This window comes from Halichoerus grypus, chromosome 3, assembly GCF_964656455.1.
Source record: "Halichoerus grypus chromosome 3, mHalGry1.hap1.1, whole genome shotgun sequence".
NCBI classification, from domain to species: domain Eukaryota; kingdom Metazoa; phylum Chordata; class Mammalia; order Carnivora; family Phocidae; genus Halichoerus; species Halichoerus grypus.
In genome coordinates, this window is record NC_135714.1 from 68720095 (window position 1) to 68742261 (window position 22167).

Here is a 22167-nt window from a genome sequence, read left to right on the forward strand (position 1 = left end):
CTAGGTGTTGATAATATCTGGTGTCTTTATCCTTATGGAACTACAGAGGGGGTAGATTTCAGAGTGCTGAAATTTCTCAGGGACCATGGTTAGGAATGATCCAACCCAGCATTCTCATTTTAAAGATGAAGGGTAGAATTTGAACCATCTGATTTCTGTAGAAATACTAAAACTCCTCTTGGGGCACCTGGGTAGCTCAGTCGGTTAAGTGGCTGCCTTTAGCCCAGGTCATGATCCTCGGGTCCCGGGAGGGGTCCTGGGATCAAGCCTGGAGTCTGCTTCTCCCTCTCCCTCTGCCCCTCCCTCCCCGCTCATGCTCTCTTTCTTGCTCTCTCTAAAATAAATAAATAAAATATTTTAAAAAAATACCTCCTCTATAAAAATCATGGTTACTTTAGTAAAACTTAATTTTATGCATCCAGCAATAGTTGTGGTATTATTTTCTCTTAGGGATATGATATAATTTGTTTTCATTCCTGTTTTAATGAATTGTTACAATCAGTATTATTAAAATACTTTCTGATGTATTCTGGAGTCATGAAAATATAAGCATTAAAGCCAAGAGTTCAGTGGGCGATGCTATTGTTGATTTCTCTGTACTTATAGAAGATGTAGGTAGGGAGAATCATGAATCATGTTCTAATGTGCACACATTTTTTACTAAGGTATTAATGGTAGACAAAGGCAAAACTAGGCACTTGTATTTTTTTATGTCATTGATGGTAGGTTACCCATTACCGTGAAGCATTTTAGAGGGAATTTTTCAAATTTAATATAAAACGTGAATATGAGAGGAAAGGGGGGGGAAAAAAAGAAGAGCCCAAAGAAGGAATTTGTTGTTGTACAATGAATTAGAGATTTTTGTGTAGGTCTGCCTGTGTGTGCATATGTTGGAATGTCTGCTTTAAGGTCTTATTCAACTTTATATGTGAAGATATTTGGTCAAAGAATAAATGGGTGATGATGAAATAGCCAGTTGTATAGATTTGAACAATTTTAATACCAGGAAGCCAAAAAAAAGATGATTTAGAGTGTTCTAAATAAGCATACTTATTATCTAAATTACGTTAACAGCATTTATTGTTCATTTAGAATGAGATTTACTTGGCTCTTTATACTAGGTCAAGTACTATGAAAGAAGAAAGTTGAAAATTCCTGCCCTAAGGGCATAACAAACTGGAAACATCAGGCATGAGCCAGTCTGCACACATATACATGCACACACGCGGAGGGGAGAATGTTTCCTGCACTCAGTGGCTTCTCTTGCGGGAATGCCCTGTAGAGCAAAGGAAGTTTTGAGATGTTTTGTAGGGGTGAGGGCATGTTCATTAGGAGGATATTTCAGTACAAGAAAGGGAAAAGTGGATACTGAATAGGACAGATGGTAGTTAATCGACCTACTTGAAGCTTGAAAACAGGGCTGGAGATAGATTGTGATGCATGCCCATAGAAGAGGAACAACTACTGAGATAGTGTGAATGATCCAAATAAGAAGGAGAGATGAACCATGAGAGACCATGGACCTGAGAAACAAACAGGGTTTTAGAGGGGAGGGGGAAGGGGAGATTGGTTAGCCCAGTGATGGGTATTAAGGAGGGCACGTACTGCCTGGAGCACTGGGTGTTATACGAAAACAATGGATCGTGGATCACCACATCAAAAACCAATGATGTATTGTATGGTGACTAACATAACATAATAAAATTAAAAAATAAATAAATAAAAAAATAAGAAGAATTAGAACCAAAGTTCTGCTTCATCCCTGCAACTGGAATGGCAGGACTAGAGGCCCACTGTGGAGGGTTTGACCCTGTACCTTGAAGGAAGAAACGTAAATGACTGAAGGCCGACAATGGAAACTTCATGGAATTTATAAGTAGGATCGTGGACATACAAAGCAAGTGAAAAATTAGTGGTGGAAATAAAGACTAGACAGAAGGACAGCTTGTTTTCTGAAATCAAGCAGAAAAAAATAAGAGCTCTGTGCATGAATATGCCAAACAGGAATATTCTCTGTTTTACGAATTAATATGTATTCTTCTATCCTCCTCAGAGACACAGGGTAAAGTCTGAACCTCTCACTTCCTGAAAAAGTGCTTAGAAAGAAACATCAGCAAGCCTTTGCTGGAAGCCTCAGGGACAGGAAATGTCTTTTATTTGTAACCACGGGTCCCCTGCTCTCCGGGAAAGCCACCTCCTCTGTTGTTACAGCGACACTTTCACTTCTCACCTGTCGATTCGTATTTTCTCTGTGATAGACTCGTTTTCTTGCTATGTATAGTGTGTGTGTGACCTTAGGCTCCTTCACACGTAACCTTGAAAATTCTTCTTCGTGCAGCACTCCTGGAGTTGAAGGAGACTCAACTGGCCAAGCAGGGTTTTGTTTGTTTGTTTCCTAGACTTTTTCAGCTGCACTAATTCCTGGCCGACCAGCCAAAGAAACTCTCAAGGGGATACTTTGGGTGAATGGGGAGCAGATACATTTTGAGAAATTTTCACATGTGTAAAGCAAATGTCTTCCATTGAGGTTTTAAAAATAGTCCCTTTAAACTTTAACATGTGTCCGGCTAGTGTTTGCTCAGATAATCCCAGGTCTGCACACGCAGGACCCAATCAGTGCAACCAGACACAGAGGCCCATTACCATGAGAATTATGTTTTTGTTGGTGGTTTTAGTTTATTTTCAAAAATTGCTTCTTAACACATATCCTTTAGAACTTTCCCATTCTTTAGTTCTACTTAGGAAGAAAGGAATATTATCACCCAGCTGACTAACTCCTTAAAGGAAGACACAACAAACTTTCCCCGAGTTTTTCCCAGGCATGTTGTTGTCAGGTCTGTGGTTTGCCTCTAGAAATTTGGCAAGTATGTTAATATACATTTTTCACTCTTCCTGTTTTTCTAAGGGACAGAAGTGATTTAGGAGGGAGTTGAATATGTACCTTATTCTTCCTTTTTTTCTTCTTGCTTGCTAAATAGGAAAGTTCATCAGCCTGATGATGGAGGAGAACAATGACTGCACCGAGAGCCCCCAGCAAGGCCAAGGGCGGAACAATGCCGTGAAGTGTGGGTGGCTGAGGAAGCAAGGAGGCTTCGTCAAGACTTGGCATACTCGCTGGTTTGTGCTCAAGGGAGATCAGCTCTATTACTTCAAAGATGAAGATGAAACGAAGCCCTTGGTAAGTAAGAGAAAATAAAAAGCACTGTGGTCATAAGCAAGCCAAGAGGTAAGAGGGGTTTGCTAGAAACTGATGGAGTCTGAGGTCAACCCAATTTCCCTGGTCTCCTTCGGTTCATTGGCATCTTTCACACTTTTTCTCATTGTTTACTTTGGTTCAAGATGATGGACTCGCTAATTGAGGCCAAGAGGCAAATCATACTTGTCTAATATTAATTTTGACTTTTACTAAGCTGGAACAGAATGTCTGAGTCCCTCGGGCATACTTACTTTATGAGAAATTTTAATGGACATCTGCTAGAAGCTATATATTGTAGCCAAAACATCTTTCCTTTTCTCAGAAGTCAGTTACAAGCACAGATTTGAAGGAAAACTATAAACACAACTTGCAGTAATTTTTGAGATACCTTCAGCAATCAGTTCCCAGGGGCTTCCTTCCACCTTAACTCACATAAAATATGGATATCGTGCTAAATGGAACAACATTGATACATCCAATCAGCATGCACAATATACTCTTCTGGGAATCGCTGTTGTGTCTTTTGTGGTCCCTTAGTGGTCTTGTATTTGCTTGTTCACTTATCATTTTCTCACCCACAAATCTCTAGGCTACAATGAGCGAGAGGAAAAAATCTCCAGCTCTTCCTGTAGCTACAACAAGCTTTCCTAGCTGTGATCATCAGTTGATGGAGGGAGATGCCCCCTGAAGTATCCCCAATGTGTTTTCCCTTCATCTATAGCTATAGGATACATAAATGAAAGAAGAAACATTATAGACTGAATGACATAAACATCCCCAACAGTATGTTTTTGAGGCTATTTCCCTTGTGCTAAAGTTCAAGAACTTAATTAGGAATTTGGGTCAGGGCTCTGCTTTAGTATTTTACGTTCTCAGACATTATAATTTCACAAAGTTCTCATTTGTCTAGTTGAATTATAAAAAAATAGCAACAAATGCACATCCTATAAATATTTTTTGAAATTGCTACTACTTTTTAAGCATTTATTTACCGGGCCAGGCATTAGACTATGAACTTATATATGTTATCTTATGAAATGTTTAAAATAATCCTATGAGGTAGGATTATCCCCATTTATGCATGAAGAAACCAAGGTTTAGGAATAATATGCATTACTCCATATTAGACAGTGGTGCCGTGATTTGCCTCCAAGTAAGTCCGACCTCATATATCCTTAGCCAAAGACCTCATAAATAAGTTAATAAGTGTATCCCATAAGGATTAATAAAAATATCATGACAGTTAATGGTGCATTTCCATACCAGTTCTTGCATTCGTCACAGCAAACCAGTGGGGAATGTGGGGATTAGCATTACAGATGCAGAAATTGTGGCTCAGTGATAGGAGGCAATGTGACCAAGATTGTATGGGCATTAGAGGCAAAGCAGTAGAGTCTTTTTTCTCTTATCCTATACTCTAGGGCTCTTTTCTCATTGTACCTTGTTTTATACTATAGATTACATTATGGTATTATCTTGAATATAAAATCGTGTTTATCAAACTCAGAAAGGGATCAGGTTAATGTGAGAAAACAGAATATGGAGGATCCACTATGGGGACTTTGGTATGGAGAAACACATGGAATAAAATGGAAGTATGAGTAAGATCCAGTGTTTTATCCCAGGGAGTCTTATTCTGGTATAGTTTGGCCACAATGGGTACAATTTAAAAGATTAATTAGGTAAGATCCTCCTGGATCCCCTAAACGGGGTGGGGGGGTGTTGGGGGAAGGTAAGAAGAGCAGAGGATTCAGGAGCTGAGTGTGTGAAGATGGTGAAAGAAGATCAAACAAATGTTCTGACTCTTTGGTGAGCTTAGCGTTATCTTCTACTAATGAACGTGGGATAGAGTGGATCAGGCCCAAGTTCATTGTTTCTACAATCTGAGAATTTGCAGATGTCAGAGAATATGCACAGGAACCCCAGTTTGAGGAACTCTGCCCTAAGCTGCTCAAAGAGGATTTTATCATACAGCCTTGGCTATGCTATGTAATTTCTCTGTGTAGTTTCCCAGAAGGTCTACATAGTTACACATGGTCTTCAATGCAGCGTAGTTATTTTGCTAATAAATCGGAAATATAAATAAGAAAATGCAAGAAATTCTGATTAATGAAAATTGCCTCAAAATAAAAATCACTTTAATTCATAATATTTCTAAGATAAGTTGTATTTTGATATCATTATATTACCAGTGTTTCTAAACTTATAATAACTAAACTTAACAAAATAGAGTTATATTGACGAGAAAGTACTAATTCTCATACAAACCAAAGACAGGCTACTGTTATTTCCCCCAAAAAAGTTTCTTAATTTTCTTTCCAAATATTATTTGTTAATAAAGCAGTCAAAATTTAGGGTAGGGACACCTGGGTGGCTCAGTCAGTTAAGTGTCATGACTCTTGATTTCTGCTCAGGTCGTGATCTCAGGGTTGTGGGATCGAGCCCCGTGTCTGGCTTCCACACTGGGCATGGAGCCTGCATAAGATTCTCTCTCCCTCTCCCTCTGCCCCTCCCCTCCTCAAAAATGGGGGGTAAATAACTTTGAATTATTATTATTATTATTATTATTTAAAGATTTATTTGAGAGAGTGAGAATGAGAGAGAGAGAGAGAGAGAGCAGGAGAGGGGGAGGGTCAGAGGGAGAAGCAGGCTCCTCGCCGAGCAGGGAGCCCGATGCGGGACTCGATCCAGGGACTCCAGGATCATGACCTGAGCCGAAGGCAGTCGCTTAACCAACTGAGCCACCCAGGCGCCCCTGAATTATTATTATTTTTTATATCATCTTTCACGGCAGTTCAAACACCAGGAGTTTTGACATTGAGCTTTTTAATTTTAATTTTTTACAGTAGTGTTCAAATACACCCACAAAGAATCAGATTAAAAACTGACCATTTCTGTATTAGAGGGCATTTAGTAATTTTAAGGACCATGTATCTGCCTGTGAATGGCCAATTCCTTACTTAGAAGTAGTTTCTGGGGTGTCTGGGTGGCTCAGTCAGCTGAGCACCCAACTCTTGATCTCAGCTCAGGTCTTGGTCTCAGAGTCGTGAGTTCGAGCCCTGTGTTGTGTGAGCCTACTTAAAAAAAAAAAAAAAAAAGGAGTTTCTTTAAGTGAAGGTAGATGCCTGGCGCATTGTTAAGTTCTGAAGCATATATTTGAATGAGTTAGTGAGTCAGTCAATGAAAGGTATCTATAGCCAGGAAGGGCGGTGCCAGTACCAGGTGCTGTGAATAGTATCCACCATTCTCAACCTCATATATCAAAGTCATAACTCAAAATCATAACTTAATATATTAAATCATAATCACTTCATGACAACAAAGTTTAAATCACATTAAGTAAATCTTTTTAAAGAATCATCTCAATGAAGAACAATTGAACATCTTGAAAAATGTTAAAACTGGGAAAAAAATATTTAGTTGTTACAAATGCCCTCCTTTTACAGATGAATAGTGTGTGTGTGTGTGTGTGTGTGTGTGCGCGCGCGCGCGCGCACATGTGCGTGGGTGTATATATATGTGTGTATTGGCCATGGGATATTGTTAATGACTGGCAGATGAGGAGCTAAAAACCAGATTTCCTTGCTCTTGATCCAGTGTTCCCTCAGCTTTGCTTTTTGCCTGCTCCTAAATCCTTAACTTTTCTTTAGATTTGCTTTCAATCAGAACTACTTCTTGCTTGTTTATTTTCAATATTGGTGCTTTCAAGCATAAGAATGCCCTTGGCCTTCATATATTTTGATGAGGGTTATTTCATTATTACTGGAGGGAACGTAACTAATGAAATGAAAAATTCACCCTTTTAAGTATTCCTAACCAGCTAAAAATGTTCAATAAACTTATTCTGGATTTGTTTTTCTCTCTCTTGGAAGGCATTTCTAAAAGGAGAGTATTAACACCCTCGAAATGTGTGTTTCTCCTGTCCTAAAAAAAGGTTTTCAATTTATTTTAGTAAAACTTTAACTGAGCTTCTCCTCAACTCAATAAAGAGAATCAAACTCCATATTTTCCTTGTTATTAAAAACGACACATCTGTGGGGGAAACAGGTAAGCAAAATTATAATTGGGACAGACAATCATGTAAGCACTGGATGGTCTAAAAACACAGATACAATTAATGCCAAGCAGTGAGTGATGATTCTGTGTAGAAGGGTTGAGGAAGGCGGCACAAAGCAAGAGGTGAACCTTACCTGGGGTGCTGAAGGTTGGGGGAAGTTTTGCAGGTAGTTAAACTGAGAAAAGAATTCAGAGGAAAGGAAAGACATAGAGTTGTAAAATAGACATCAATAGATAGCTCCATTTTGTGAGAGTAGTGAAATGACAAGAAATGGGGTTCGAGTGATAGGTGGGCCCATAACATCAAGGGATGCATACGTTGTACAAAGAGACCTATTCTCTGGTACGTGATGGGAAGCTGTTTCTAGAACACCTATGCTACTCAAGTTGCAGAACTGCATTAATCTGTTAGAAAGGAATAATGGCAGCCATGTTAAAAAAGTGTATTAGTTTGCTCGGACTGCCATAACAAAAAGGTGGCTTAAAGAACAAAATTGTATTTTCTCATAGTTCTGGAGGCTGGAAGACCAAGATAAGGTTGGTCTGTGGTGAAGCCTCTCCTTCTGGCTTTCAGACAGCTGCTTTCCCTCTATGTCCTCCCATGCCTACTGCCTTGTGTACAGGAGCGTAAGAGAGTCTGATATCTCTTCTCCTCTTGTAAGGACAAGAGACCTATTGGATCAGGGCCCTACCCTTACAACCTCATTTAACTTTAATTATCCCCAGGTATAGTTACATGGGCGTGAGGGGTAGGGCTTCAATATGTGAATCTGGCGGGGGGACACAGTTCAGTCCGTAATACCTAATACATTGCAACCCTCTGTTAATGAATACAATTTTTTCAGGTAGGTTTTTCTTTTATCTGTACCATCACCTTTCATCTCTACTAGAACAATATATCTGGTTTTGTGCATTATACACTTAATTATTTGAACCTACTATTGGTGTCTTATGTTCTTATTCAAATTGCACCTTGCCTTCTAAACACTACAACCTGCACAAGTTTGAAAACTTAAGAAAGTCTCACTGCCACTTTTCTTGTATTTTCTTTTTGAGCAAAGGCAAAAATACCTATAAGTTCTCCTCTCTCTGGAGACAGTGCCTGATTTGTAAACAAGACTTTCCACCCCAATCAGGGTTCCTTGGGCAAAATGTTAGAGGTATACCTCAAAATAGAACTATTTTACATTTAAAATAAATCAAAGTAAAGTTCTTTGTATCCTATAATTTTTAAAATGGGAGAAACTTTAGTTCATTTAAGCCAAAACTTTCTCCTCAAATCATTTTCTACAGTATCGCACTTACACAGATACAGATTTTATTCAGAACAGATTTAAACAATAAAGTTAGGATGTGCCCAGCTGGCTCAGTTGGTAGAGCATGCAACTCTTGATCTCGAGGTTGCACATTGGGACCCACATTGGGTGCAGAGATTACTTGAAAAAAATGTTATTCCTAAAAAATAAAGTTGATTTGGGTTGTTTCCGAATAACAACAATAACAAAGCACAGAAAAATGTTGCATGTAGCCGATTTAAAAAAATGAATTAATATACCCATAATTATTATAAACATTTTATAAGTACTATATTTTTCCAGTTTTTAGGTAATATTTTTTCTTTTTTTAATCTTTGAAATTAAGTCCCACTTGTATATGGAAAAAAGTTAAAATTACACTGTGTGAAGAATCTGTGAAAAAGAAAAGTTCTTCCATCAACCCTGAACACCCCTACCCCTAGCACCTTTGATTAGCTATTTAAAATGGTTTTAAAACAGATTTACACCAAGTTTGGTGACAATATCTGTTTGGCCATCTTTCACTAATGATCATGACAAATGACTGTGACCTGAATTATGGATATTGTAACATGAGGGAAGCAGCTGAGTCAGAGATGAAGTATGATCATTATGGTTATTCTAAATATAAGGCAGTTGTGTAGATTTTGCAAATGAATCCAGTGATGAATTCTAGTGCTTTTTTGAAACCATCTGTTTTACTTCTATCATAAAGTTTATTATTACCTAAATAATAGCTAACATTCAAGTTTGGTGATACTTCTGAGTGTGTTTGACATACCCAGGCTATTAGAATTTGACGCTGGAAAGCAGCGATTTTTTTTTACTTTTATTTTTATTTTATTTTATTTTTTAATGACACAGGTGCTTCTCTTTTTTTAAGATTTTATTTATTTGAGAGAGAAAGAGAGAGAGAGAGCATGAGCAGGGGTAGAGGGAGAAGCAGACTCCCTGCTAAGCGGTAAGCCCAACGTGGGGCTGGATCCCAGGACCCTGAGATCATGACCTGAGCCCAAGGCAGACATTTAAGCAACTGAGCCACCCAGGCGTCCCAAGCAGTGATTTTTTTTTTATATTTAATTTTTTATCGTTATGTTAATCACCATACATTACATCATTAGTTTTCGATGTAGTGTTCCATGATTCATTGTTTGTGCATAACACCCAGTGCTCCATGCAGAATGTGCCCTCTTTAATACCCATCACCAGGCTAACCCATCCCCCCACCCCCTCCCCTCTAGAACCCTCAGTTTGTTTTTCAGAGTCCATCATCTCTCATGGTTCGTCTCCCCCTCCGATATCCCCCCCTTCATTCTCTCCCTCCTGCTATCTTTTTTTTTTTCTTAACATATATTGCATTATTTGTTTCAGAGGTACAGATCTGTGATTCAACAGTCTTGCACAATTCACAGCACTCACCATAGCACATACCCTCCCCAATGTCTATCACCCAGCCACCCCATCCCTCCCACCCCACCCCTCACTCCAGCAACCCTCAGTCTGTTTCCTGAGATTAAGAATTCCTCATATCAGTGAGGTCATATGATACATGTCTTTCTCTGATTGACCTATTTCGCTCAGCATAACACCCTCCAGTTCCATCCACGCCGTTGCAAATGGCAAGATCTCATTCCTTTTGATGGCTGCATAATATTCCATTGTATATATATACCACCTCTTCTTTATCCATTCATCTGTCGATGGACATCTGGGCTCTTTCCACAGTTTGGCTATTGTGGACATTGCTGCTATAAACATCGGGGTGCACATACCCCTTTGGATCCCTACATTTGTATCCAAGCAGTGATTTTTAGAAGCCAGTCTGAGACTCCTGATAAAACAACTAAAATCCAAATAGACACCAACCCAATTAATCTAGTCTATATTGTCTAGGATAGACATTGATCTGATTGTGTGGAGAGGGTATTTTCTGGACATGATGAAGATGACACTATATTAGATAATGCTGAATTTTCTTAACTTAGAGAATAAAGTGATTTTGAGTGAATTATAACCTGAGGGTTGACCTCTAAATGTGCAAGAATTGATTACTGATTTAAGACTAAGCTCTAATTTTATATATTTAATGAAACTTGTGAGTTAATGAAATCAAGAAATCTCTAAGGCACTTGCTGTTTGTTAAAATATATGAGCTAGAAGAAGACAAAACCCCAATTAAGTGTTTAAGGTAATATTAGGAACCTTGAAACCTGGATTTTATCCTTAAATCTAAAACTGACTTTCTGTGTAGCAACTAAATCTGTTGGTATTGAAAAAGAGATATAAGATGGTGTTGTGTGTCATCATAAATTTTTTGGGAAATCTTAGCTCATTCCTAGAAATGATTATATCAAGAGATGGTATTATTGATATAAAATATTATTTTATTCTGCTTTTAGTTGAAGACTTTTTTTAAAATAGCTTACTTCTATGCAGCCTTTTCAGAGTGCTTAAAAATATAGACTTTGAGTCAGATTATTTGGATTGACTCTTGACTCAGCCAGATACTAATTATGATACATTGAGTAGTGAGTGAGTAAGCTGGTTTAAGCTTAAATTTACTAATCTGTGCAATGAGATAATAAAAGTACCTATCTCATAACATTGTTAAGAGGATTGAATTAACTAACTTATGTAAATGATCTTAGAAAGCAGTGGCACATAGTAAGCATAAAATACATGTTAGCTGTTTTTATATTAGTATGACAAAAAGAATTTAAGGTATTTATGCTACTCATTCATTCATTTGACTTTTTAAAAAATTCAACACATACTTATAAATTTCTAATGTGCCTGTAGTTGTTATGTTAGTTTCCAGGAAATATAAAGGGGATATAACCAATTCTATAACAGAGTTCTCTTCCTCCCCCCAAAAAAGAATTTAAAAAGAAGCAGCTTCTTTCTCAGGTGAAAGTCCAAAGAGATTCCTAATAAGTGAGGGGGGATCTTCTTGGTCTGCCCCAAAGAAATGTTTAGAAATCCAGGCTGCCAGAAATTTTGTAATTTTAAATTTTGGCTTCTTAATTCACCATGGGGTCATTCCCTTCCTCGTCAAATAGAAGGCAGATATAAAAGGGAGTATTGCATAGAAGGTTTGGATGGACCAGGTGTGGTAGTGGCTCTTACCACTTCTGTTCACATTTGATTAGCTGGAACTGAGTCACATGACCAAACCCAACTGCAAAGGGACTGGCCATGTAGCCCAGCTTTATCCTGGGAGCAGAGGAGAACATGGGTATTGAAAAAGAGTTAGCAGTCCCTGTCATAGGTGATACAATAATATGAAGCATCATGAATCCAGTGTTAAATTTCAGTGGATGTTACAGATTACTGCAGTTACTATACAATATAATAACTATTTACCATTGGAGGCCATAGGAGGGACACCTATTACCACTTCAAGATTCGGTGAGAGTTTTTCTTTTTTTTAAAAGAGTTTTATTTATTTATTTGAGAGAGTGAGAATGAGAGAGAGAGAGAGAGCACATGAGATGGGGGGAGGGTCAGAGGGAGAAGCAGGCTCCCTGCCGAGCAGGGAGCCCGATGCGGGACTCGATCCAGGGACTCCAGGATCATGACCTGAGCCGAAGGCAGTCGCTTAACCAACTGAGCCACCCAGGCGCCCTCGGTGAGAGTTTTTCAAAAGAATATATGTTGAACTGAGAATTGAAAGATGATAATACAGCTTTATTACAAGCTGTCAGGGTGGTATATATGGCAGAATAAAAGGTGTAGGTCATGGCTCTTTGGTAGATGGTTGGGAAGTATGTCATGGTCAAGGAAGAAAAGAAGACAAGAAGTGATGAGAGATTAATTTGGAGAGATACGCACAGACAAGTAAGCCGTGTTAAGGACTGTAGATTTTATCCTGAGACCTTCCGTTTCCCCTGCTTTTATGTGTCTGTTTTCCATGGTTTAATGAATTTAGAGCTAAACAGTGATCATTGGGCTCATTCTAGATGTAGCTCATTGGGAAGGAATCCAAAGTGCCCACCTAACCAAAAAGGCTTCCTCTGACAGTTCTGCAACTCTATCTGGGGTTCCTATAATTGGCAATTTGGTATTATGACATAATCTCTGGAAAAATGATGGAAAAGCAACTATGCTGCAGGTAAACACTTGACCTTCTATCATACATTATTACCTAAGCATGAATTGTGGGCATGCCCATCAGGTCACTTTTGACTTTGACGGATTGAGAAAATCCGTTGCTGCTGGGGCACTTGGGGTGAAGAGCAGTGGATAATGTCTTGGACAAACATAGAGATTGATGGGGCACCTGGGTGGCTCAGTCGGTTAAGCATCCGACTCTTGATTTTGGTTCAGGTCATGACCTCAGGGTCCTGGGATTGAGCCCCGCAGTGGGCTCCGTGCTTAGCATGGAGTCTGCTTGAACCTCTCCCTCTGGTCCTCCCTCCACTCTCTCTCAGATAAATAAGTAAATAAAATCTTAAAAAAGAAAAACCCATAGAGATTAATGGGTGGGACATGGTAGCCAGTTATGAGAAGATTTCATCCTCATAATTTTCTCTAGAATTGACTTTGTACAGTATGGGCATTTCCCTGGAAAGCAGCTGAACCCAGTTGTTTTGTATACAGGTTGTCGAGTCAGAGTGCCTGGGCTCAGATCAGGCTCCATCACTAGCTGTAAGCCTTGGGTAAATTTCTTTTTACTTACTTGATTAAATTATTCATCAGTTAAATGTAAGTAATAATACCTACCTCACAGAGTAGTTGTTAGCATACCTGAAATAATGTTTCTAGAATACTCTTTTTTTCTAGAATACTTACAGTACCTGACTATATATTAAGCTCTCAGTAAATATTAAGTATTGTTGTTAGTATCATCATCACCATCATCATTTTTGTCATCTTGGTCTATCAGGATACCCTGACATGGCAGTTTAGAAGTCAGGATCTATAATATATACCTTATTATTTGAATACTGAAGAAAATAACAGATGGTCAGCCCATGTAAGTCCTGCTAACTTCAGAGCAGAAGATAACTATTCTTGCTTGTGACCTATGCTATCAAAACAGTGAACTCACTTGGAAAGATTCTCAAAAAACAATGCTCACCTCTGTAGTATGTCTTTTCTTGTTGTTCAGATTACTTTTGGGGCTCCTTCAGAGCTTATCAAAATGATTATGGTGACAGCAAAGGAGGCTTGAAGGATTTTCTTTGAGAATTGGACTACCCCAGAGAGAAGCAGCCCTGGTTTTCTTATCCTATTCCTCAACCCCAGTTTGAGAGTGAATTACTGGAGTTGAATCCCTTGAGTTCCGCTTCTAACATTTAATCATATTGACTGAAGCCTTTTGTATTTGTAGTGCAATTCAATATATGGAACCAGATAGCCTGTATATGGATTATCTCATTAGCATAAACCTAGGCATATTTTCACTCTCTCAATTAGTGGAGAAGAGAACTTAGGGGAAATATGAATAGGTGAAAATGTGATTTGAACATTTACATCTTTAGTGCTTGGAGTAATGTATTTTAAAAGGTGACTTTTTCTTCCCCTGATATATGAAGTATTTCACAGGCATTTGCTAGTTATTTTCTCTTAAGTTTCTTTTGGACACTCAATCTTCTTGTCCTGTCTTCTTTACCTTTATCTTGCCTAGATCCAGCTGCTCTCTATTTTTCTAGCACTATTACCATATGTTCATTCATTCAGTGAATATTTATCAGTTGTAAACGACATCAATTATAATTTACAAAATGTTTTGACCACTTTTACGAGGAAGGAATGCCAGATGCATGTATTGGTATTCTCACTTTCTGAATTTTGGTTTCCTTCCCTTAGCATAATATATTCAAGATTTATCCATGTCTAGCATGTATCAGTACTTCATTTCTTTATATGGCTGAATAATATTCCATCGATATGCCACATTTTCTTTATCCATTCTTCAATTGATGGATAATTGGGTTGTTTCCACTTTGGGGCTGTTATGAATAATGCTGCTATGAATACTCATGTACAAGTTTTTGTGTGGACATATGTTTTCATTTCTCTTGGTTATAAACTTAGGCATGAATTTGATGGTTTATATGGTAACTTCATGTTTAAACTTTTGAGAAACTATGCCAGTCATTTTTTTTTAAAGAATTATTTATTTATTTGAGAGAGAGCCGAGAGTGAGAGAGAGCACAAGCATGGGGGGGGCAGATGGAAAGGGAGAGTCTTAAGCAGACTCCCCACTGAGCATGGAGGCCCACATGGGGCTCAATCTCACAACCCTGAAATCACGACCTGAGCTGAAACCAAGAGTCAGACGCTTAACTGACTGCGCCACCCAGGCATCCCCTATGCCAGTCATTTTTAATGATTAAATTTCAGTGTAATTTAAAACCGAAGCCTCATGCTTAGTTTTAATCTCATCTATGTTCCTCCCCATCTCAGCACTTACCAGTCTTGATGGGGTACTTCAAGTAGGGAGGAAGCACAGTGTGCCCATGTTCTTCTCCTCTCTCTCCAGCACTATGAGATGGGGGAGAGGAGGGAGAGACAGAGACAGAGAGAGAGCAGAGATAGAGACAGAGGAGAGAGAGAATGTGTGTGTGTGCCTGTGTTTGAGAGGGCCATGAACTGGATACTCTTTACTTCTTCTTCTTTTTTTTTTTCAAAGATCACTGATAATATTTATTTTATTTTTTTTAATTATCATGTTATGTTAATCACCATACATTACATCATTAGTTTTTGTGTAGTGTTCCATGATTCATTGCTTGCATATAACACCCAGTGCTCCATTCAGTACGTGCCCTCTTTAATACCCATCACCAGGCTAACCCATCCCCCCACCCCCTCCCCTCTAGAACCCTCAGTTTGTTTCTCAGAGTCCATAGTCCCTCATGGTTTGTCTCCCCCTCCAATTTCCCCCCCTTCATTGTTCCCCTCCTGCTATCTTCTTCCTTTTTTTTTTTTTTTTTTAACATATAATGTATTATTTGTTTCAGAGGTACAGGTCTGTGATTCAACAGTCTTACACAATTCACAGCGCTAACCATAGCACATACCCTCCCCAGTGTCTATCACCCAGCCACCCCATCCCTCCCACCGCCCACCACTCCAGCAACCCTCAGTTTGTTTCCTGAGATTAAGAATTCCTCATATCAGTGAGATCATATGATACATGTCTTTCTCTGACTGACTTATTTTGTTCAGCATAACACCCTCCAGTTCCATCCGTGTTGTTGCAAATGGCAAGATTTCATTCCTTTTGATGGCTGCATAATATTCCATTGTATATATATACCACCTCTTCTTTATCCATTCATCTGTCGATGGACATCTGGGCTCTTTCCATGGTTTGGCTATTGTGGACATTGCTGCTATAAACATCGGGGTGCACGTACCCCTTCGGATCCCTACTTTTGTATCTTTGGGGTAAATACCCAGTAGTGCAGTTGCTGGGTCGTAGGGTAGCTCTATTTTCAACTTTTTGAGGAACCTCCACACTGTTTTCCAGAGTGGTTGCACCAGCTTGCATTCCCACCAACAGTGTAGGAGGGTTCCCCTTTCTCCGCATCCCTGCCAACATCTGTCTTTTCCTGACTTGTTAATTTTAGCCATTCTGACTGGTGTGAGGTGGTATCTCATTGAGGTTTTGATTTGGATTTCCCTGATGCCAAGTGATGTTGAGCACTTTTTCATGTGTCTGTTGGCCATTTGAATGTCTTCTTTACTTCTTTTTGAGGCCTCTCATACTGAGAACTGACAGAGGGGAAGAAGAGATCAAGGACAAATGCATCTCTAAGAGCCTATCACTGTAGGGGACTACAGTGGTTGCTCTTGTTTCTCTGGATGAATTCATGGTTCTGTTGGAGATGGGGCAATCGATACCTTGTCCTCATTTTTCCCCCTTCAGCTCTCCGAGTGGGCAGTACACCCACAGCTTCTTGCTGCCAGGATATCATTACCAGGTGTCCCACCTTCCCTGGTTGAACTTGGTCTCCTGGAAATTCAAGTATGGCTGATAGGACAAATGTAGTATGGCAGGCTCCTTCACATTGTCACAAAATTTTCTCTGCCCTGCCGTTCTTTTGCCCTTTACTCAGTGATAGGTTCAGAACACCCCAAGCACATTACAGAGTGAGGAACAACCTGCCAATCTCCCCAGTTGCTAGCGATTCTTCTGCAATTCCTTCTCTTTGCCTTTGAGGGGCTTATGACTTTCCCCCCATACTTCTTTCCTTAGGCAGGAAGAAGACAGGTAGTGGTGCTGGCCACCGTGGTGGTATCTGATTGGGTTGGATTCTATTCTTTTTTTCTTACTCTCTGATTGTTCTTTATAGTTATATATAGAGTTTTGGTTTATCTCTTTTTTTTCCCCTTTGTTCTTATGTTTTGATTCTTAAATTCCACATATGAGTGAAATCATATGGTATTTGTCTTTCTCTGACTTATTTCGTTTAGCATTATACTCTCTAGCTCCAACCATGCTGTTGCAAATGGAAAGATTTCATCCTTTTTTATGACTGAATAATATTCCATTGTGTATATATACCACATCTTTATCCGTTCATCAGTCGATGGACACTCGGGCTACTTCTATAATTTGGTTATTATAAATAATGCTGCAATAAACATAGGGGTGCATATATCGATGGGATTGTTTTCTTAATTTCTCTTTCATATTTCATTATTAGTATATAGAAATACAACAGATTTCTCTATATTGATTTTGTATCCTGAAACTTCACTGAATTTTTTTTTTATTAGTTCTAACAGCTTTTTGTTAGTGTCTTTAGAGTTTTCTGTATATAGTATCATGTCATCTCCATATAGTGACTGTTTTACTTCTTCCTATCCCATTTGGGTGCCTTTTATTTCTTTTTCTTGCTTAATTTCTCTAGCTAGGCAAATATAATTTTTAATATCTTAACATATTATACTAAAAATTTATCATAATAAGCACTACATATATTTTCACTTAGAATAAAGTATCTTTCTCTTCTAACTCATTGTTCCTGTTTGTGTCATATCCATAGAAGAGATTAACAGAATCCATTCAGTGCATTAGCATAATCCTCAGCTAATTTTTGTGAGCCTGAATTCCTATTTGAATATATTTTCTAAGTACAGGGTCACAAATGCTTAAATAATATGGCATCCCTCACTAGAATTAAAACCATATTTTGGATAAATAGATGCACACCTTCTGCTTGGCCTCCCTTGTGGACAATCTTGGGAAATGAGGTCATTAGAATAAAGAACTGAACCTATAGATATGAGCTCACTGACCTGGATATATGGGTCAAATGTGCCATAGTCCTGGCCTTGCTTTCAGCATGCACTGATTATTTAAATAAGCCAACATAACCCTAACTCAACTCTGTTATTTAACATTGAGAACCTCCTTCAGGGAAGGCAGGCAGGAAACATCAGCAGTAAGACTGTAACACATTCTCAGACAGCTTTCCAGGGCCAAATTCCTGAATCTACTTTGAATCTTTTTCCTAGGTATTTTTTGTTTTTGTTTTGTTTTGTTTTAAATGCTTAGACTCAATACTTACATTTTCTTTAGATTTTTAAAGGAGACTTTCTACATCTTGTCAGTTTTTGTCTTTTATGAAACCTCAGGGCTATCCTGGGTCATGGACTTTGTTCCTCCATTAGTGAGGTATGTCACCTTCAATTAATCACTTCTCCCCATACTTCCTCTGTTAAAGGAAGACATGAAACTGATGGTTTCAGAGTCACTTTCTAGAGTCATGTGACACTTTCAGAGTCAGGTTTCTAGAAATTTTGCTTAGCCACACAAATGCTCGTGCTTTCTAAAAAGTAAACTCTCATGATTCTTCCAGTAAGCTAATACTTTTATTTCCCAAATCTTTACATTTGCCTATAAAATATACATTGTAATATTCACAATTATTTTGGAAATGGGTAATTTACCTTTAGAGTGAAGGGTAGAGTAAAGGGGAATATAAGCAGGAATTCCATTTTCAAAGTATACAAAGATTTCACAAATGATCTAAGTGTTCTGTTAGTCTGCATTTTGAATATTTGAGCATAGACCTTTAGTGAAGGCAGTTTTAGTCATCATCACAGATAGTGACATAATTACTTATCTAAAATTCTCAGTGTTTTCAAAACTTCCTCTTTAAAGCGTCATCATTTCACATGCTGTTGTGAAAAAAAGATAGTGCCTATTTAAAATATTGTTTCTCTTTTTGACTTTTAAAAATGCTTGAGAATGTTTTAAAGATTTGAATGAGTTTGCCCCCTCTGATGCCCTTTCCTTCTAAAATTATGAGATGCAAAACTTGCAATATAGACAACTTGGCTGAATTTTTAAAACATGCATAAATGATTCATGTTTTACATCAGACTGTTTACTGCTTGAAATTCTATCAATTTAATTCATTTTTCAAAGCAGAGTGTGCGAGATTCTTTGTGTCACTATCCACAGCCTTTACAACGAGGTCAATGTAACTATCAGATACTAATTTTTCAGTTCTTATAAGATATCTTAATATTATGGGGGAAAATGAAAAAACCTCAAACTACTTATGGATCTCAGAGAATAGTTTGAATCAAAACTTTCAACCTATTTTAATTATTTGAATCACATAATTTATTTTGCTCATAGAAATAATTTTTAGCAGCAAAATTTGTTGTCGAAGTTTATATGCCTCTGCTCAGCTACCTTAACAGAAATTGCATTTTTGTTTCTGACCTGTTTTCTCCTTTTCTATTCTAGATTGAGAAATAGGAGTTGTGTGATGCTGTCCATGGGACTTGCATTATGTGGCATTCCACACAGTTGGTAGTTGTCTAACTTTCTGTTTGATGTCTGTCTGAAAATTTCAGATTTTTTCTTGCGAAGTATATTAGCGATTTTACTGAATTCTAGAAACTAATTTTATTTAGTTAAACTTATTTTAGAGTGTAATTAACTCAAGCCATTCCTCAATTACAAATTTTTTATTGGAGTGGCAATTGAAATGAGTTTCAGCTAATAAAAATTGAAGATACATTTTAAGAGGTAATTTCTCACTCTACTGGGGCTTTCTAGGAAGACAAAAGGGAGTAAACATTTATTATGAATTGTTATGTGTTATGGTCCATGTTCAGAACTCTACTTACAGTATTATCTCATTAATTCTTACAATACTATATGCATAGTTTTTTATACATGGGGAGACTGAATTTAATAAGGATTAAAAAAATCTATGGCCCAAAGCTAACAATTGACAAAACCAGGCAGAACAGTGAAATAAATAGTATAAGAAGGACAGGAAGGAAAAAAAATAAATGTTCTGAGGGGGTGGGCAGGATCGAAACTAGTGTCAAGAGGTTTCTGAGTACACATATTTTTCAAATGGGAGAGAGAGAAAAAAAGAAATGAATACTTAATTTAATAAATAGGAATAGAGCATGCATAGATCCTTGCTGAAGAACCCTGTACTTTTTGAAATAATGATGCCAATTTAGAGGCACACTATGGGTTCCAAGAATTATGTTAATAACTCACAATTTTTTGCTGAGAAGTCCTAGGAGAGGAAGGAGGTGTTGGCCTTCTGTAGGCAATGCTTGGTTGTTGGGAGATGTGCTCAAAGAGCACGTATCCAAGATGGCATGCATGGCCTGCTGCAACCCAGGTACCTACATCTAATCCTCAGTTTTTGTAGTCATTCGTGAACTGAACCGCTCGTAGTTTTGTAGACATCTGCAGGCGGTTCCCACATTACACTGCTCTGATTCATCAATACCCCCTAATAAACCTGTATTTTAACTTCTGGCTCTCTTTACAAACTCATACCACGAAGACGATTTCATGAACAGAAGCAGATGGGATGCACTCTGTTTCTAACACAAGACACAAGTGATACGTAGCAGCGGCTGTGGCTGATGATTGTCTTCTGAATTCCTATACATAACATGGAAATGGCTAATAGGAAATATACGCTAGAGTATCCTCTTGGACATGTGGCAGGAAACTGAGTAGAGCATGTGCTGGCCTATCAAACCCACCTTTCTGTCATTCTTTTTTGTGGATTTCTATGGAAGCAAATCTGGAATGTACCACTGGTCACTGAAGTCCTAGAGGGGAACCTAAAAGGATTCACAGTGAAGGTCCTCTTTTAAATTATGTATCTATTTCAGAGTTATGACTAGAAGACACAAGGCTATGGGACTTGGACACCTGCTGATAGGATGATGTTGGAGAATAGATTTGGGCAAGGGATGACGTTAATTTTTGTAATTTAATGGAATTGAATAGATGAAAGATGTTCGGCTTTCCTCCCATTCTCCTTACTCCAACCCCAAGGAGAGGAAGTTCTTCCTTGGCAAGTCACACTTGAGGGCTTTTTCACTGGCCACTGTGCTAGTGATGGTTCACAATAATGGGTTTAAAAGGCCAATCTGGTGCATGCCCAGACATTAATCCCCATCCCCCACTTTAGTTCTCAAGGGACTACTATATAGGAGGAAAAAGGGCCAATTATCCCTTTACCCTTGCAGCTGGTTTATTCTTGGCCCAATGTATAAAAAACTGGATCCTGATCCTTCATTAGAGAAACAATTTCTGACTCCCTGAATCTCTCTGATTTTCTGAGTCACTTTTTGTATCTCTGCATCTCTCTGCCTTGCTTGTACTCCTTTCCTCCATCCTATCTCCAGCAACTGTTCTAGGGGCTCTTGTGCCTCTCCAGGATGGTCTCAGTAGGAGGCCTCTTGCTTTGGAACATTCCCCAGTTCTCTCTCTCTGTCTCTCGGTCACCTTTCTCTCATCCTTACTCTCACTCTTTCAAATCTGTTGCTGGGATGAGGCATTACATCCCAGTGGCATGGCAAGACTTAGATTTGAGCTTTTGAGGAAAAATTGAGGAAATAAGACACGATGGTTTAAGGCCACTTACACTCACCCTGCATAGGGAAAAGGAGTCTTCTTTTGTCAACACTGTTTTATCAGAAATCTTTACAGGACTTTTGGGCCAAAGCCTGAGCCAATAAGAAAGTGGTTTGAGTCTTGCTTTAGTGCCTTTGTCTCATGGTGACAGGTGATTATTGAAAGAAAGACTCAGATATTTCTACAGGCTCTGCCAAATGCCATCATGCTACCATTTTAAGTGGCATGCCGATCCATATATGTCGTACAAAATGGTGTTGAATATCAACTGTTCTAAGTCTATCACCTTAAAGAGGAAGACACTGAGAATCAGAGAGGACTACAGTTTTGTATATAGGGGTTCTCATGCTCAATAGAATTGAAAATTGCTTAGATTTACATAGCTTGTGTTTTGAGCAGAGTTTCAAATCTAGGTCTTTTTCTATAAGCCCTGAAGCCAGAGAATAGACAATAATTCAGATGTGCCTGTTTCTCAAAATGGGAGATGGATGAATTCTCACCCAGAATTATTTAAGTGTTCATAGTAATCTAAAAAAAAATCTATATAACGATTATATAATTGAGGGCTGCCTCATGTTTTCAATAGCTGTTTTTTAGAATCCCATTCATTGGCCCCAGGTTGTATTCCTTAATTGACCCAATAAAAGAACAGAGGTATGTTTAATACAGAAAATGTTGCATTCCCTAAAAGTGAAGGCCAAATGATAGTACCATGTAGTGCTGTCTTAAGAAAGGTTTCTCAGTTGTTG

General features: G+C 38.4%; 1 protein-coding gene across 5 annotated transcripts in view; it reads left to right on the plus strand.

Annotated features, from left to right (window-relative positions):
- The window catches only part of ARHGAP24 (Rho GTPase activating protein 24), a 750039-nt gene that overhangs the window by 324776 nt on the left and 403096 nt on the right, over positions 1-22167 (plus strand). For all 5 annotated transcript variants that reach the window (XR_013446403.1, XM_078068884.1, XM_078068885.1 and 2 more), the window contains exon 2: positions 2979-3178. Coding sequence is in view for 4 of the 5 variants with exons in the window: in XM_078068884.1 (XP_077925010.1) it covers positions 2996-3178 (183 nt within the window). In the remaining variant the exon portion in view is untranslated. The remainder of the gene's footprint in view (positions 1-2978; positions 3179-22167) is intronic.